Source organism: Podarcis liolepis (genome assembly GCF_965112155.1).
Source record: "Podarcis liolepis genome assembly, chromosome: 14".
NCBI classification, from domain to species: Eukaryota; Metazoa; Chordata; class Lepidosauria; order Squamata; family Lacertidae; genus Podarcis; species Podarcis liolepis.
In genome coordinates this window covers 14,163,074-14,181,296 of record NC_139569.1, presented here as the reverse complement: position 1 = coordinate 14,181,296, position 18,223 = coordinate 14,163,074, and the positions used below count along the sequence as shown (strand labels likewise).

Below are 18,223 nucleotides of genomic sequence, written 5' to 3'. Positions count from 1 at the left end.
GTACTTAACCCGAGTTACCACTTCTGGGTTAGCGGAGTCTGTAACCCAAAGTGTTTGTAACCCAAGGTGTTTGTAAACCGAGGTACCACTGTACTAACATATAGATGTGACCTTGGCCCTGAACTTGATACTGCTAAATCGAGGCACATGCTACTGAGCCTGATCTTACCTGCATGACCCTGCTCACTGTGATATTATCTGACATGGCCTCAGTGGGAAGAGATATTTACCTAATATTACCTTCTTTTAAAAAGCCTGCTGCCATGTCCTCTGTGACCCCAGAACCCCAGGAGATCAGAACTTTCATTGCAACACTTTCCTGACCAGCAAAAGAGGCTGTCTGGAGCACAGGAAATGAGATTTCTACAGCATCCATGTAGACTGAATAATAGATATTAAATTCTTGCCTGAACTTGGTATGAGTATTCTCAGGTACTATAACCTCTTCACAGATTTTTTCCAAAGCAGGCATCCAGCTGGTTGCAAGATGGCAGTTTTGCAGCACAACCCAAGTCCCGTCCACGATAGCCTGATTAATCATCTTTGCTGCGATTGGGCCCTGGCCCTGGCCAAGTGAAATAGTCTGGATGCTTTCCATGCCAAGATCATCAGCAAACTTTAACAAGCCTAGCATCAAATATTTAAATACAAATCGTTTTAATAAATGCGCAGGGTTTTAGTGTCAGGAATGCTACTCAAGAAACCCAAATCTTCTCAGTTAAAGTAACTGTAACCTTTAGAAGACATCTGACGGCAACCCTGTATATGCTATTACGTTTTTTTATATATGTTGCTGCCCATAGTGCCACCCAGTCAGATGGGAGGGATACAAATATAACAACAACAACAACAACAACAACAACAACAACAACAACAACAACAATAATAAAGGTGATGATGGGGAATTACAAGTGCTTTTTGGAGGACTTTCTGGCAAGCCGCTGTTGCAAAGACCTCTGCACCCAACATATAGAAAAATTAAGGAATGTCAGTAGGAAGCTACTTTATACAGAGTCAGAACATGGGTTCATCTAGCCCAGTAGTGCCCACACGGACTGGCAGCAGTTCTCTCCTAGCCTTACCTGGAGATGCCAGCAACTAAACCTGGGACCCTCTCCATGAAAAGGGTACCATGAGCTGTGGTCTTTCCCCACTGAGTTCCCTCTGGGTGCATTTTATGTGCTGGAAAACAGGCCTCGGGGCAGAGTTGAAGGTTGGACCTACAGATGAATCTGGCCCAGGAGATGCTGCCTCTGGGGATCCTAGTTTGAGGGCCTCATAAGAGCATAATAAGAGGCTGCTGGATCAGCCAATGGCCCATCTAGTCCAGCATCCTGTTCTCATAATGGTCAAGCAGAGGCCTGTGGGCAACTCGCAAGTAGGACTTGAAGACAACAGCACTCTTGCCTCCTGTGGTTTCCGGCAACTGGCATTGAGAAGCATTACTGCCTCGGACCATGGAATCTCTGGCTCAAGTTCAGAACTGGGGACCCAGGTCTGGGCCCAGCACCTCATCTGCTTGCACTGCCATTTTTTAAAAAAATCTGGCTGTGCACTCCTCTGGGTCAGGGTTTGAGCTGCTGCTCAGGGTGTGGGTAGTGAAAGATGCAATTTATAGCCTTGTTCAACCAAAAGGCAGTATCATGAAAGGAGGATTCCGTGTTGGGTTATTTAAGAAACCTCACCTGCCATGGGATCAGCACCTGGCGACAGGACAAAAATCAGAGGTGCGCAGCAGTTGGAATCATGGTAACTTCCAACAAGATCAAATGTTGGGGGTTCGATATATATCTTCCCCATGTTGTCTGAGATGAACAGTTGGGTGGCCGGGATGATTTTATCTGGTCTCAGGCATCGGAGGATAACCATGCGGTCAAGACCCGTGACCAGATTCCATTCACCGGGAAACTCTTCTTCGTGAGGTTTGGCAGAATCATAAATCAGTTTCCATTCTGTGACATTGGACTCCACATGATCCAACAGCCCACGCAAGTTTTTCAGCCCCGAGGCACGCACAATTTCGGCCCACGATTTGTCAGACAACCATTCTGGGGCAGGATTCGCATACGGGTTCTCGAGCGCAACCCCACCCGTCAGAAGGAAACGCCAGACCTCATCATCAATCTCATCTCTCCCTTTCATGATCCCTATAGTCAGAAGTAGGGAGAAAAGAAGCTTGTCCTTCTCAAACAGCGATCGGCAGACGTTGTTGTAGATGCTGATTGTGAAATGGTCAATTATGAATTCAATCCTTTCTTCCAAAACATCGCTTTTCCTGCTATTGGCAAGAGACTGGACATAGAGGTTAATAAACCATATCAGGGAATATTGATACATTGGTTCAATGTTAGCCAAATCAGAAATGCAAAAGAAGACTGTTGCTGAATGAACGGCCACTGGCTTGTACCCCATTCGGGTGGCATCTATTTCCATTTCGGTAATAGTGGCAATTTCCTGCTTTTCAGATATTTCTTCAGACAACTCTTTGGAAGAAGAGAGGATTTTAATGGCTGTTTCATCTTCTAAGATATTTCCTTCCGACTTGGAAAGAACTTCCAGGATTTTGTCTTCAATCTCCTTCAGCTGTTTCTTGTTTGCTGCACTTTCTACAATCAGCTTGTTCTTCTTCTCTTCCAGCTCAGGCTTTTCCTTTGCAGCCACAATCCCAAGAAGCTGGTCTTGAAGCCCTAGAGGGGTGATCATAAAATTGAGCAGACAAACTTTCACAGCAACTTCAGGAAGATAATGAGGATTCCTTAAGCGTGTCGTTATGTAAAACTTGAAATCCCTTGAGTACTCAATAATGTTCTCTCCCAGTCTCATGTACTCCACACCTTGCTGTTTGAAAGTTGCCTTTAGCAGCACCGGCTCCAAGAACGCATCCAATTCCTCGCCAATATTTTCAAGCAAGACTGGGGTTCCAAACTGGATAGCGTTCTCCAAAGTCCTTACATAGTTGGTGTCAGACAACTTGATAACGGAAAGCTTATTGCCCTTTTCCATATTTTTGACCCATTTGTTGGCTTGCCCTTGAGGATCAATCATTAAAGCCCACCGTCTTGAGTTGGAAACAATGATGCCGTTGTCAATTGAAAAGGAATCAATTGGCAATCCGGCAATCTGCCAGGCACGGATTTTGACTGGGTCCCCTAAAGTGTTACTCAGGCTGAAATCAGTAGAGCATGGGACTTTCTCCTCCTTGCACAAAGCCAGCCACTTCTTCTGACATTCTGTACGGTAATCAACGGTAAAGGCTCCCAGATAAGCCACCGTCCCTGAAGATAACAAGACATCCCCAGTGAGGTCAGTGTATTTAATTCCTAGCAGGCGTGCTGCTTCCGTCCACCTATCCTTCTCGCCTCCCAAGCCACTGATCAGCTTTTCAGCCCTGTCCAGCTTCTGAGAGCATATTTCAATGTTGTTCTCGAGTTCTTTCTTCCGGTTGTTCATTTCTTCAAATTCGTCATTCAGGTCCTGGAGGCGGTCAATCACCTTCTTGAGTTCTGCTCGCTTCGTATTGAGCTTCTGCATCTGTACAGCGAGCAAACCTTCAGCCTCCCTGAGTCGTTCACGTTTTGGAGCTACCACCTTTGCAACACGGTCGTACACTTCCATGGCTCTCACCCATTTACACAAGCCTTCGCAGGCGGATGATACATTTTTGATGACAGCTGGCTGAAAGTCCGGATGGTTGATGAACTTCTCTCTAATTCTCTTCATTACAGCTGATGGGATATTGTCTTTGTCATAAGTCTTCAAGCCTTCGAGGAATTTCAGATCCCCTAGAACTTTTTTGGAACTTCCCCAGTAGTCTTCTATCATTTTACCTGAAATTCCACATAAATACATATATATTAAAATGTTTTCAAAATACAAATATCTCATTTAACAAATCTGGAAGATTTTCAACCTCCCTGTTCTTTCCCCTGAAATAGTTCTTTGAGCATCCAGGTAATTCTTAAGCCAAAGCAAATGGAGAAGGTGATATAATGACTCACTTCCCATAACACTTGTATCTATGGTCCATTTTATTGCACTGAATGCTGTGGAGGCCTATTGGACTTTTAGGGCAGAATGCAGGAGAGTCAACAGTAGTGGGGAGTTAGAGCCAATGATAGGCAGAGTCAATTAATTCTAGCTTTGTCTTCACCCTCCTTCCTGCTGAGCAACAGCAACACTGGGGCTAAGGAGGAGCAGGAGTAATAATAATAATAATAATAATAATAATAATAATAATAATTTATTTATACCCCGCCCATCTGGCTGGGTTTCCCCAGCCACTCTGGGCAGCTTCCAACAAAATATTTAAAATACAATGAAACATCAGACATTAAAAACTTCCCTGTACAGGGCTGCCTTCAGATGTCTCCTAAAAGTCAGATAGTTGTTTATTTCCTTGACATCTGATGGAAAGGTGTTCCACAGGACGGTCACCACTATTGAGAAGGCCCTCTGCTTGGTTCCCTGTAACTTCCCTTCTTGCAGTGAGGGAACAGCCAGAAGGCCCTCAGAGCTGGACCTCAGTGTCTGGGCTGAACGATGGGGGTGGAGACGCTCCTTCAGGTATACTGGGCCGAGGCCATTTAGGGTTTTAAAGGTCAGCACCAACACTTTGAATTGTGCTCAGAAATGTACTGGAAGCCAATGTAAGTCTTTCAAGACTGGTGTTATGTGGTCTCGGCGGCCACTTCCAGTCACCAGTCTAGCCGCTGCATTCTGGATTAGTTGTAGTTTCTGGGTCACCTTCAAAGGTAGGGCTGGCTAAGGACAGGCTTAGCTTGGTAGGGCAGGGCAGCACTTGCCCTAATAGACTAAACTCTACTGGGTGAATGTCTTAATATATAATATAAAGTGATACGATGGCAATGTTCAATTTCAGCAAAGAAGCACATGACAACCCCTCCCAATAAATGTTTGTGTTGTGTGTGTGTGTGTGTGTGTGTGTGTGTGTGTTTTACCGCTTCCACTTGGATCAGGCTTTCTTTCTGGCTTTATTCCTTTCATAACACAAATGCTCTCCATGACCAGCTTGACAGGTCCTGGTGGATTCTGCATGGACTTGACAAGGGAGATATCTGCAGGGTTCAGGGTATCAAGAGCTGAAAGGGCAGCTTCCAGGGCTGGCATTGCCTCCGCCAGGTCCCCCTCGCACTCTTCCTGTAATCACATCAAACTTAGTTGGTCTCTATGGTGCTACTGGACTTTTTTTTAAAAAAAAAAATATGTCATCACATCAAATATATTCCCAGCACATTGTCACAGGATGCCACTGCACAGTCCAGTGAAACAACAACTTTGCAAGAACAGCCCTTTTCTTTCTTATTGCAGGTGCTGCCACTGGATATGCCTTGATTGAAACTGATCGAGCGCCCTCTCGCTGGCAGTGCCCCACCTGTCAATTGCACTCCCTGGTGCAATGGGCACATGGTCACCCAGTGAGTTTTATAACTCCGTGGGGATTTGAACCCTGCCCTCCCCTGGCCTGGCACTCTAACTGCATCACACTCACTTTCTTGTGACCCCACAAAAGGGGGGCATTTTTAGCCCAACATTACTTTTAGCATATGTGTATTTGGGAGAAATAGTTTCTCCCTGCTCTGGGGTAGGTAGCAGTCCTGGGCAGGCAGATCAGAACTGTGGTGGGGGCAAGGGATTGAATCCCCTCTCAGCGGCATCATGTTCCCAGTGTGACCACCCCCTCTTAAGTGGCTGCTCTTTAGTTAAAAACCAACCATGGAAGGACACATCATGTGCTGACAATGCAGCCCTGTGTATATTTATTCAGCAGCAAGTCTTATTGAGTTCAATGGGGCTTACTCTCAGGTAAGTTGACATAGTAGAGGATGGAGAACCCTCTATTCCTCTCTGTCTAGCCCTCAGAGCTCTCCTCTGGCAACACCCCCCTCACTTTGTCCCCCAACTGTTTTTGTCTGACTGGTCTGTGTCCATGAACTTGCCACTTGCTTGCCTGGATGGTGTGTGGCTATGAAGAAACTAGTCAACTGTACAAAAGGTAAAAATTGCATTTGTCACCCCATCCACTTCTGCCTCTGGCTCTGCCCACCACAGGGATGTAGCCCTCAGATAAACATTCCCACACTTGAGGTATAGGATTGAAGCCTTAGGACTGGAGTCAATGCTAGTCCTACTCAGAGCAGATTCACTGAAATTAAAGGTCAGAAATAACTTGGGTTCATTAATTTCAATGAGCCTACTCTGAGAAGGACTAGCATTGCATACATTCCTCCAGGGAAGCAATAAATAGGGCAGAAACAACACGTCGCTGCTAGCTCTTTTCACCTTTCTTAGTTCGGATTTCTCAATTATTACACTGCACTGGAAAGATGAGCTCTGATGGGGAGGGAGCACCGGGCTGCACAGCACAATTACCTTAATACCCTGGGCAATAGCTGCAGCTTCATTGGCTTCCTTTTCATCTGCAGCCACAAGCTCCTTCTTGGCATCCACCTCAACGGTTTCTTTTTCTATGTGGATCATCATTTTCTCCGTTTCGGTGGAGGTCTGAATCAATTCCGGCTGAAGAGCAGTCAGCTCCTTTTGCATCACTGCAACCTAAAGAGGACAACCAAGGGAGAGGGCATAATCAAGATATTAATTCCTTGCTATTCCAATCTTCAGTTCACCACATTTCATAATCAATTTCAGATACAGAAAAAAAATCATGACAAAAATGCACCAGCATTTTAATGTGCAATTAGGTACCAGAATCTGCCAATGATTTTGCTTTCTAACTAATCAGGAACTGTAGTTTGCTAAGGGTGCTTGGAATTGTAGCTCTGTAAGGTACAGTTCCCAGGATTCTTTGGAGGAAGTCATGTGCTTTAAATATATGGTGTGTATACAGCCATTGTCTTTGAACAGTCCTGTTAATAATACTGAGCTTGCAATGGATACTGCAGAAAACAGTTACAAGTTTCCATATAATCTACCTGTTCCAGTCCACACTTACTTGTGAAGCTGCAAAATCAAGCTTCTGAAGGCCCACAAGATAGCGATTTCTCATCATATCCACTTCGTGCCTTTTACTATTTAATAACGCCTTAAAGGTCAGAATCAATTCCAGATAGGATGTTGGTGTTACGTAATTGTGTCTTCGAAGAGTGCTGTAATAGCTGACGGAGAGTTCTCTCACATTTTCTTGGAAATACTTACACATGGACACAACCCTACAGGGAAAACACATGTTAACAGGCAGCTAATACAAACAATGAGTTAAATTTTGTTTGGTCCACGAACATTGTATAAGAGCCACATAATTTTTCTGGTAAAACTTTGGCTCAAGATATAAAGGTTATTTGAGGACATGCCAAGAGCTGATTTTGTGACATGCTAATTAACCATATCAGAAAGATTTGTGGTGATGGACAATAGTCAACATCATTCTGCAATAATTTCAAAAACTGTTTTACATATCTATGGCCTACAATGCTATTTAATACCTTTCTTAGAAATCAGCCCTGATCAGTATTAACTATAGATCATGTCAGGCCAAACTAAGTTCAGTTAGGTCATTATGAAGGCATCAAAAGTGGCAATGCAAGCACCAAAGCTTGTCCCAGCCAGCAAAGTCAGTAAACAGGGATGATGAGGGTAGTACTTCAACAATATCTGGAGAACCATCTCTGAAGTAGACTTAAGACTAGGGATGATTTAATGTATCAATTTCAGTTTCTCTCAAATTTCTCATTTTTTCCTAATCTTAAGTTCAGTTTTTCACATTTCCACTTCAGTTTCCATTTTATAAAAAATCCCCCTGGAAATTCATCACCATTTCAGATTTTTGTATGCAATTTTTCCTAATACTTCCATTTTTAGAAAGCAATCTCACCCAATTGATTGCATCTTTGCATTTCATTTTAATGAATATATGCATTTGTAGGCATATTTTCCCCTAGGAAATGCATCTTTGTACACATTACTTGGCCCACAAGGTAGCAGTTTCAGAGAAATGTGAATTTTGAAAGATGTTCTTTCCATTCATGTATTATTTCAGAAAGTGTGATTTTTAGTAGATTTGCCTTTAAATGTGATCTGAATCAAATTTCTCCCTCATTCCTAATTAAGTCCACGAAAGACTGGGCTGGGATAAATTTGTTGGCATCTAAGGTGCCTCAAGACCCTTTGTTGATTTTGGCTGCAATGGAGTTACGTGCCTATACCTTCTAGAAATTGTGACAATTTAGATTTGTTATATTAGAGAGGGTGCGGGATGGGGGAAGCTTTGCAAAGCATCCCATGACATACGATTTTCTGATTTCATCTTCCAGCTTCACATCCTCTAAGAATTTGTTGGCCACCATTTCCAAAGCATCCGTGGGCCATCTTTGGAACCAATCGATAGTGCAGCAGTTGATCAGCGAAGGGAACATTCGCAAGCGGTTCCGGAAAGCATCTCCAATTGGACTCATTGCTGCAATGGACATAATCATTATTTCTCAGACAAGTCCAGTCAAATGTTAGAAGAAATCAGAATGAAAAAGTAACTTATTTTTTTATCTGTACCTAAAACTATGTGCAAGTTTTTCTTCAAGCGTTCAGTAAAAAAGTTGTACATGGCCAGAGGGGTGGCTTCGATTCTCTTGCCTTCGGTCCTTGCCGCACCCTGCATTTTTTCAACGATGTCAGCCTTCTCATCGGCTGCAAAGATGTTAGGCACGTCCCCCGTGTTCAACAGCATGTTAATGTCCTCCACAAAGGACTCGTCCTTTATTTGGTTATCAGAAAATAAGAACACAGTGTTTTTGTTGGCCACCCCTGACTGCAACATGACCTTCTTGATATCCTCTCTCCAGTCATTTGTGGTGTAGAACTTCGTGATTTCGATCATGAAGAGTTCATACGAATTCATAAAGGTGCCCAGCTTGGTGGCGCTCTGTCGGCCACTTCCACCGATGCCCACCAGCAGCAAGTGGCCGTTATCCTGCTTCAGTACTCTGCATATCCTTGAGATATGCTCAATGGCAAATTTAAACATAACCAGAGACATGGGCGCCTTGCTGATCTGGTTGAACTCCTCCAAGTAGTATTCCATAACAGATGTCAGCTTGTTTAAGTCTGTTATTTCATCATAGATCTTTGCATCACTTTGTGGCTTAAAGTAGTCTCCAAAGAAGAGGCTCCGGATGTTATCGTCATGGATTTTTCCAGTTGGAGACAAGTGGCTTAATACCTATGGAAGACAGTGAGGAATACATAAGCAGTTTGGACTCCATCTGCCCACCACCACTCTGAAATAACAGATGTGGGAAGACACACTAAGAACATAAGTAGTACCCTGCTGGGTTGAATCAAAAGCCCATCTAGTCCAGTAACGCACTCCCAATGTGGCCATACAGATACGTCTTGGAAAGCTCTCAAAGAGGGTATTAGCGCAACAGCAGTCTCCCACTCATGATCTCCAGCAACTGGCATGTAGAACCATATTGTCTCTGGAACTACACGTGATATAGCTACCATGACTAGTAGTCACTAATAACCTTATCCTCTGTGAATTTGTCTAATTCCCTTTTAAAGCCATCCAAGTAGGCAGCCATCATTTCATCTTGTCATAGCCAACACCATAGTTTAACTATGCACTTTATCTGTCCTGAATCTCCCACTTTTCAGCTTGGATGGTCCCAACTTCTGATATTACAAGAGGGGACGAAATGTTTCTTTATCAACTTTCTTCACACCGAGCATAATTTACATGCTTCCATCATGTTCCCCTTGCTTGCCTCCCCCCCCCCCCCAAGACTAAAACATATAGGGTGGTATCCAACCGAGTTCTACGTAGCATAGACCCACATTAATGGACCAGTTAGGCATGTTGCTTAACTTCTATGGTTCCACTCTGAGTAGGACTAACATAGCATACCACCCATAATTTATCAGTTGTAGTGTTTGTTTGTTTGTTTGTTTGTTTGTTTATGTATTCATCAATCGATCAATCGATCAATCAATCAATCAATCAATTGTGATGTAGCAACAATCCAAGAAAAATTCTGGGCAAAGATAAATGGCATCTGCTACGACTGACCACTCAAATAGAAGCCAGAGAATAAGAAGTGGATGTTACTTGAGTTCCATCCTTGAAATTTCCCAGTTCCAGAAAATTGCTGAAATCCCTCTGCCACTTTTGCACCATGCGAAACTGGGGTGGGGGAGCTCTTCAGCCCAATGCAACCAAAATAACAGTTGCCGTAAATATATCCTATTTTTCTCTCTTTATTCAAACAGCTCTCACTGCTTGAAGATGAACATACCTTATCAACACTCTGCTTGAAGCAATCAGAGGTGGTTTCTTTCACCATGTGAAAAAACACCTTCCTGTCCTCGTCATCTATTAAGCGGTCGTAGAAGACCCGATAAACTTCATGAATCCAAAGCCTGATCAGTTTCTCCCCATCCTATCAAAAGAAAGGAGGAACCTCAATCCATGCCTGGTTTTGAAGCAGATATGAACATAATCACACACACACATGGATCTTGATACTTCTTGACCACTGAGAGGTGGTAGCCAACCAACAGGAATTTAATCAGTAAATATTGTTATGGGTTTGGTGGTGGGATCCCCCCCTAAACCCTAGAAATTAATAAACAGTAGGATTTTTTATTATTTGGAGTAGATTGCAGGTTGGCAGGAGCAGGGACCGAGCAACGGGAGCTCACCCCGTCGCGGGGATTCAAACTGCCAACCTTCTGATCGGCAAGCCCTAGGCTCTGTGGTTTAACCCACAGCGCCGCCCCCATCCCAGTTGGTGGCTTCTAGTGGGCCACAATTGCTCAGCCTCAACTCTGCACTCCTCCATCTTCAATATACAATATTCACCTAATCTACAGAATTGTGTTGGAATCATTGCAATGTGGCAATAGATACAAAGTACTTGGAAACCTAAAGTGCAATTATAAATGCTAAGTTTTATGGTGATAATGGTGTCCCTGTTGATGAAATAAAAGCAAGTGTAGCTTTCACACCTGCAAATGGGTATGTGGGCAGAGCAACACTCCTCTGATGACCCGGGAGAAATCGCGCAGGTTGAAGACATAGTGAGATTTTGAAGGAGTCGGAAGGAAGTTTTCCACAGCCATCTTGTAAATGTTCATGGTAGCATGAACCATCATTTTGCCAAGCCTTTGAAAAGGAGCAAAAAATTTAAATGTAACCCTGAGCTTTCTTTCCACCACGCCCCCTGCCCCTAGGTTCTCTTTCCCCACTTTACCATGGTGAAGAGTTGCAGACATCACTAAGGATGAGCAAATTCGTTAATTTCGGATTCTCATTTTCCCAATTTTATGCTCAGTTCTGCAAATTTCGACACTGGTTTGCAACCCCCCCCCCCAAATAATCATTAGCCTTTTAGTGCTAATTTCTCCTAACATACACTTTTGGATGTATTTGCCTAATATATCCATTTTTGCAAGCAATTTCCCCCAATATAATTCATTTCATGTTACTGTCAGAAATATATGCATTTTTGTGCATGGATTACCTTACTATATGTATTTTGCATACATAACCTGGCCGGAGAACTGCACTGTTAAGACTGGGAAAGTGCAAAGGATTTCCTTTTGCACAACAAAAGTCCTTCCCCCACGCATCTATCCCAAACCCTCCCCAAATCTGCTCCAAAGGGTTGACGGAACATATTTAGGGGGAGTTCCATTGCACAAGCAGAAATCCTTGTACTGAGACAATGGTTTAATTGGATACTGCTCATTATTTCTCCCCCACCCCAATCATAATTCAGTGGCAGAGCACGTGGCTTTACACATTAGTCCCTGGCATCTCCAGAACCTGAAACCCTGGAGAACTGCTGCCTGTCAGTGCAGACAGAACTAAGTTAGATGGACCAATGACAGCTTCCTATTTTGCTAACCATGGAGGTTCTTTATCAACCTCCTGATCCTAAATCAAGTGTCACTTCAGATAACAAACAAGCAACAGTACAGGATTATATAGCAAGAGCAGTGGCAGTAGTAGATAGTAGCTAGATGTTGTTAGGAGAAATGAGTGGGAGTGGTGCATCCAAAATGTTATGGAAAGAGTTAATGTGCTATGGAATCCTAGGATGTCACCACAGCAGGCAGTTTATTTCAGTTAGGTGTGTTATCAAGTGCAGAGAGTGAGAGAGTGAGTTTTACTGTGAGAGCAGCAGGAATTTGTTTTATACTGCTATGTGCCTCAGAATAAGCCTTTAAAATCTCATAAATCTGCCAATTTCTCTCATATATATATATATATATGTGTGTGTGTGTGTGTGTGTGTGTGTGTGTGTGTGTGTTTAGTGCTTTTTTCTGGGGGAACGCAGGGGTACGTGTAGCCCTAAATATTTTTTGAATCTAACAGGAGAAGATACTAAATTTTATTTAAAAAATTAGTTTCTTCTCTAGCATTCTTGCCAGTTCCGCTGCTACCCCCGATGGCGGCCTCATTTCCTGTCATGGTGTGTTTCCTGAGTCTCAGATGGAAGCGAGTGTTTAATGTGTGGAGTAGGAGTTGGAATCTAGCATGGTGATTGGTCAGTTTTGTTGTATTTGTTGTATTTATTTTTCCCAATCTGAACCATAAAATGGTGATTTTCTTGAGTCAAAATGAGAGTACCCCTAAACAATTTTTAAGAAAAAAAATCACTATGTTTTAGTATACCAAGTAAAGTAATGTGTTATGTTTAAACTCTAAACAGTGAGTCTTGTGCAGTCTTTTCTACAAGAGAAAAAGAGAACTATACTTTTTTTAAAGGGTACAATGACCTGGGGCAGTTTCTGCATGTATAAATACCACAAAATGTGCTCTCTTGAAGAGAAGCACATTCCTTACGGTCCATTTACCTTAGAAAAGTGGCCTCAAACCCTTTGCTGAAGTGCCAATCAACAATGGAAGCAAAGATCTTTGTTAAAATTTCATCATCGAAGGCACTGATGGAAATAATGTTCAAGTGCCTTGTGAAACGTCCTGTAAGACACAAGGGAAGACACAGTAAGTCTCAATGCGGCTTTGCCATTCCTTCTGATGACCCCAAGCAGATACAGTGGTACCTTGGTTCTCAAACACCTTGGTACTCAAATGCCTTGGTTCCCAAATGCTGAAATCCCAGAAGTAAGTGTTCCGGTTTTCACACGTTTTTCGGAAGCTGAACGTCCAATGTGGTTGTTGGCTATTGTTTCCGGGGCGCCTGCACCAATCAGAAGCTGCGCCTTAGTTTTTGAACATTTCAGAAGTCAACCTGACTTCCAGAACGGATTAAGTCTGGCGCTTTTGTTTTTGCTATTTATTTTGCGTTTTTGTTTTTCAGGCTTTTTTTTTGGTTAATTTGTTTTTGTGGCTGTGTGGAACCCAGTTCAGCTACTGATTGATTGACTGTGTGACTGCAGAAAAGAATAAAAGGTTGTCCTATTGCATTTAATCTGACATCATACCTGTAATATCATTCCTTCCACCTCCAGGAGGCCCCATTGCTGAAAGGAACAGAACATCCACAATATCGAGCCTTGAGGTATCCTTCTTGTCGTACCAGTGGCCGTGATCAATCCATTGCCTAAGGAGTTCTATAGGAGGCTGGGCTCCATACACTTCCTTGGCAGGCATATTTAAGTCATCTAGGAAGAATATTGATTGGATATTATTTTCCGAAGACAAAAAAGAACTCCCTCTGTCCCTCTCCCTCTACCCATCAACACAAGCAAGCAAAGAAAGGGCGAGGATAAGGATGAGGCTATTAGCCTCAATGGTCAGGGGCAACAATGCTTCTGAACACCAACACCGGGAGCAGAGTAGTGCTCTTGTGCTCAGATTCTACTTGCAGGCTTCCCAGAGGCATCAGGACAAGAAGGGCTCTTGGCCTGGTCCAGGAGGGCTCTTCTTGTGTTCTCTAGAGAAAGGAACAGAGCCTTTTCTAGATTAAACTTTTATTTGTATGCTACAACCGCCGTAAGAATGTTAATTGCTAGGAATTGGAAAGGGGATACGATACCAACAAAGGGAGAATGGCAAAATAAATTGTGTGAGTATTTGGAATCAGTAAAAACGACAGTGGCAATTAGGCATCAGCCAAACCAAAATTTTTAAAAAGAGTGGGAATGTGTAAAAGACTATTTGGAAAAACATTGTTCTCAAATTAAACCCTTGATACATTTTGAATAAACTTCACAAAGTTAAGAACAGATAGGTAAGTTATATATTCTGTAATAGAAAGGTAATAAAGATAAACAACACAGTTGAAAAGAGAAAGAGCATGATACTGCCTTCACCCGGCAGTATATCGCGCTCAGGAGCGGCAGTGGTTACACCTGTGATATACCACCGGGTGAAGGTGCCATTGCACTCTGGCCCTCAAACCAAGGGAGAAATGAGTTGTGAGGCACCAGAGCCGATGGAGCTTATTTTTCACTTGATGCGCTGGGCACTGGCGGTGGAGGGACTCCCTTTGTCACCAGCGCCCAGCACCCCAAGGGAAAAACAAGCTGCATCAGCCCCAGCCCTATGAGGTGCCAGGGTGAAACCGCTGCCTCTCCAAACGAGGGAGCTGAGGCTGTTTCACCCCAGCACCTTGCGGGGCCAGGCTTAATGCACCTTGTTCTTCCCTCTGCTTTTCAACATGGTTTTGTTAGGGTGGTGATACATCACAAAGTTGAAAAGTTGATAACACCCAGCTCTTCCCCCACCCCCTGGTCTTTCTCCCTCCCTCCCTACCTGGATTGAGGTCCCTGACAGCTTATTTCTGCGAAAGGAAGTACAGCTGCTGTTGTAACTGTAAACTGTAATGTGTAGCAACAAAAATGTTTAAGATGTGATCTTACCTACAAATACAATAGCCTTTTTTCCAGCTGGTGGGCCAAAAAGTCCTTTTCTTCTCCTGTCCAGTTTTGACATAATAATGTCCTGGGTCTGGTTGGCTGTAGTTCTGGCAGAGAAATTGATGAAGTTGGGAGTGTACTTTGTCTTTGGGAGATTAATCAGAAAGCTGTTGGTGATCGCTGATTTCCCTGTACCAGTGGTTCCCACGAAGAGCAATGGGATTTCATGCTCCACATAGGTTTTCAGGAAAAAACTCTGCCTGGCTGTTTCCATGGTTGGAATTATAAGCTCGGAGACCTGTCGTGAAGAGATGGTTAGGTGTAAAAAACACATCTTGCATATTTGAAAGTAGAAAAATCTGCATCACTGCAAGAAGGGAGTGTGTGCATGAGAAAGAGAGATAATGTATTTATGACCTGTACATTGCAAGGATCCTGGTGGGGTGGCATATACATTGCACACCAGGCATGCAATGGAAGCTGGTCCATTAGGGTAAATGGGGCACTGCCCCACCAACCTTACTCTGTCCTCAACTAGCCACCACTTGCCCGCCTTCTAACTTACAATACTGTCACCTTCCTGCTCGTTCCTTAGTCTAAGTGTTGCCCCTGTATAACTCAGCAGGGAAAAGGATGGGGACAAAACTAGAATTAGTTGGCTCTGCCTTTCATTGGCTCTGGCTCCACCTACTGTTTAGCCTTCCTGCTATGCATTCATGTGTACCGGCATATGCATGCACAGACTGTAGGATCTCTATCAATGCAGTGTTTCCACCCACCGTTGGGGTGGGCTGCAAGTTTTGCAAACCTGTCTTCTTAGGGCAGAGCTTGTGCTTTGCTCCATAGGAGTGAGCGGTGACTATTCATTTACTGGGAAGACAACAGGTATAATAATGCAGTACTGAGAGTTGTTTACATTTGCTATTGTTGTGAATTGCTCTGAGCTCAACTTGAGGGTTGGGAACACAGCAGACAAAAATTTAACGAAATCAAAGTGGAGATGCTGCTGAGGGAGGGGGTGGACCAAGCCTACGCCCTGTCCATTATTAGGCTTTTGGGAACTGACTGCTTTTAATGAAAGGGCTATTGTAATTATGCATATGTTTTTAATGTTAAGTATAACTGGCTTAATTCACACATAAACAGAAAATGTATGTGTATTAATGAAGGTTTTAAATGGAAAATGGCTAAATATGTGATGCTGTATTGGGTTTTTTTCACAGTAGTTTTCTAAAAGACTCTGAGCTCTTGCTGAGTTGATAATTAGCTAGTTGTTGTTTTCTGCTAGCTAACATGTCAGTGTTGTAACCTTAGATCAGGTGAAAAAGGTATTTGGTTGCAAATCTCCATTTTGAAGTTGCCTTTAGTCTTTTGTCTCAAACTGTGTGGAAGTAAGGATGTGTAAATGACCCTTTGAGTTAGAGAGAAAACAGCTCCAGGGAAAATGGATGCTGTGGGAGGAGAAAGGCCTTTGTTTGGATAATTTCGTATTATCTAAGATGCTGAGCCTGTGCTGTACATCACAATACGTTGTATGGATAGTTGGGGTGTACCTTTGAGGCTTATGTTCTGTTTTTAAAGAATTCTACAAGTAAAAGTTGACATGATATTTTATTCAATGATTTCTTCCAAAAGGAGTCAGTTAATATGCATCCAGTTGCTTCAAACTGCACGATGTTAATATATGTAGTATTTCAAATATAATTTATATTTATATATAGTCCTAGTTCTGTACATGTTTAATTGCTTTTCAATGATATTCTTCCTATATATTCACTGTTCCTATTTTATCTGTAAGTTCCCTTGAGTCCGTGTCAGCGAAAAAGGCAGGAAATAAATAAATATAATGATCACAATAACAATTAGCCCATCAAGGCTTTCACCTGATGTCACAATGATGTGAGGTCATCCCATTCTGCCCTTGCAGACCTTGTGATGCACAAAATTAATTAGCCCATTAAGGCCTTCCCCATCATCATAGTCCCAGCCCTACACCTGCTAAAACTTCACTGTTTTTCTTGGTCATTCCAGAAAGTGTGATGGAATGTTGAGAACAAGCTCTTACATTCATTGATTTGGGACTGGGGAAAATCTTGTTCTTTAACCAGTGTTTCTAAAGCGGGACACAAAAATCCAAAATCGAAACTGTCCCATTCAACTTTATTAAAAATAATAAATGAAGCCACAAGCAATTATTAACAAAGCCATCAAGAATCACCTCTTCCTCTTCTTTTTTAATTAAAGAACAGAGGTTTCATTATTTCAACTATTCACACACCTCTTAACACTGTAGTTTCTAAGCAGTGTGCAATGATGTTAGAAATGAGATACAAAGGAGATAAGTGATTAAAAATATGAACTGTGTATTGATTTGTAATGTTTTGTTGGGTCTCTGGACCCGTAATAAAGATTGATGATGATGATGATTAAAAAGCAACCTCAGCTGAGGATTGAACATGGGACTTTCTGAATACAACCCATAATAATAAATGGTTCTATCCAACTTAGTTTTACTCAGAGTAGACCCCCTTGAAAATAATGGTCAGGACTTGTTAATTTGGCCAATCAGATAAAGACTCTCCTCCCTGGAAGAGAGGGGAGTGGTTGTGGGCGGAAGACTGAGCTCCGCCCCTGGTAGGGGGCATTAGCCCCCTCCCCTCCTACCTGGCTGGCGCCCACGCCCACCGGAGGTGGCCAACCAGGTGCCTCCGGGGGACGTGTGTAGCAGCTTAATGCTGTGGTGCCAGCTCTGCTGCCTCCTCATTCGTCGTCGTCCCTCAGCGAGTTATATCACGTGTCCTTGTGTATTTATTTCACATAGCGGGGTCGGGCCCTCGATCCACAAGGTCAGCCTGAGCAATTATGAGGCAATAAATGCAAATGGTTTACCTTTACTCCAGCAGGGATGGTTTGCTCTTCTTTTGTAATGTACTCTGTCCAATTATTCCACTGTCCACTGGCTATCTTGTGGAAGTAAAAGTCGTACACGGTCCCTGGTTGAGGGGAAAAGGCCATCGGGAAAGCTCAGTTCAAGGCAGCAAGGCTGACTTTGGGTATTATTTCAGACTGCAAAATTTGGATATGTTTCTACATATGCCTTCTAACCAAACAGAAACAACCCAAATGCTGCCAAATCATGCTTTTGGTACAGAAGGGCAGCTACAGCAGTAGCCCACCAATAATTTCTGCCCTCCAGTTGTGTAACAATAGCAGCAACTCCCCATTCAACACACCACTTTCAAATTACACTGCAAAAGTAAAGAAAAAGTAAAGAAGACCAGGAATGGATTTTCTGTGAACTGGGTTCTGATACTGAAAACAAATTCCTAGGTGGAAAAATTGCACTCAGAGGCAGGGACGGAAGGCTGTCAATTTCAGTTCTCTTTCAGTTACTCTAAGGCTATCAGAGAGTTCCTATGACCTTCCA

The 18,223-nt window shown here is 43.0% G+C and overlaps 1 protein-coding gene across 7 annotated transcripts in view; it reads right to left on the bottom strand.

Moving 5' to 3' along the window:
* The window catches only part of DNAH3 (dynein axonemal heavy chain 3), an 83,290-nt gene that overhangs the window by 10,476 nt on the left and 54,591 nt on the right, over positions 1-18,223 (bottom strand). For all 7 annotated transcript variants that reach the window (XM_083474095.1, XM_083474100.1, XM_083474098.1 and 4 more), the window contains exons 42-54: positions 17,686-17,789; positions 14,800-15,094; positions 13,420-13,599; positions 12,832-12,955; positions 10,978-11,134; positions 10,266-10,409; positions 8,524-9,190; positions 8,266-8,431; positions 6,971-7,187; positions 6,391-6,573; positions 4,959-5,157; positions 1,686-3,827; positions 408-627 (exon numbers count right to left, since the gene is read on the bottom strand). In XM_083474095.1, coding sequence (XP_083330221.1) covers positions 408-627; positions 1,686-3,827; positions 4,959-5,157; positions 6,391-6,573; positions 6,971-7,187; positions 8,266-8,431; positions 8,524-9,190; positions 10,266-10,409; positions 10,978-11,134; positions 12,832-12,955; positions 13,420-13,599; positions 14,800-15,094; positions 17,686-17,789 — 4,798 coding nt within the window. The remainder of the gene's footprint in view (positions 1-407; positions 628-1,685; positions 3,828-4,958; positions 5,158-6,390; positions 6,574-6,970; positions 7,188-8,265; positions 8,432-8,523; positions 9,191-10,265; positions 10,410-10,977; positions 11,135-12,831; positions 12,956-13,419; positions 13,600-14,799; positions 15,095-17,685; positions 17,790-18,223) is intronic.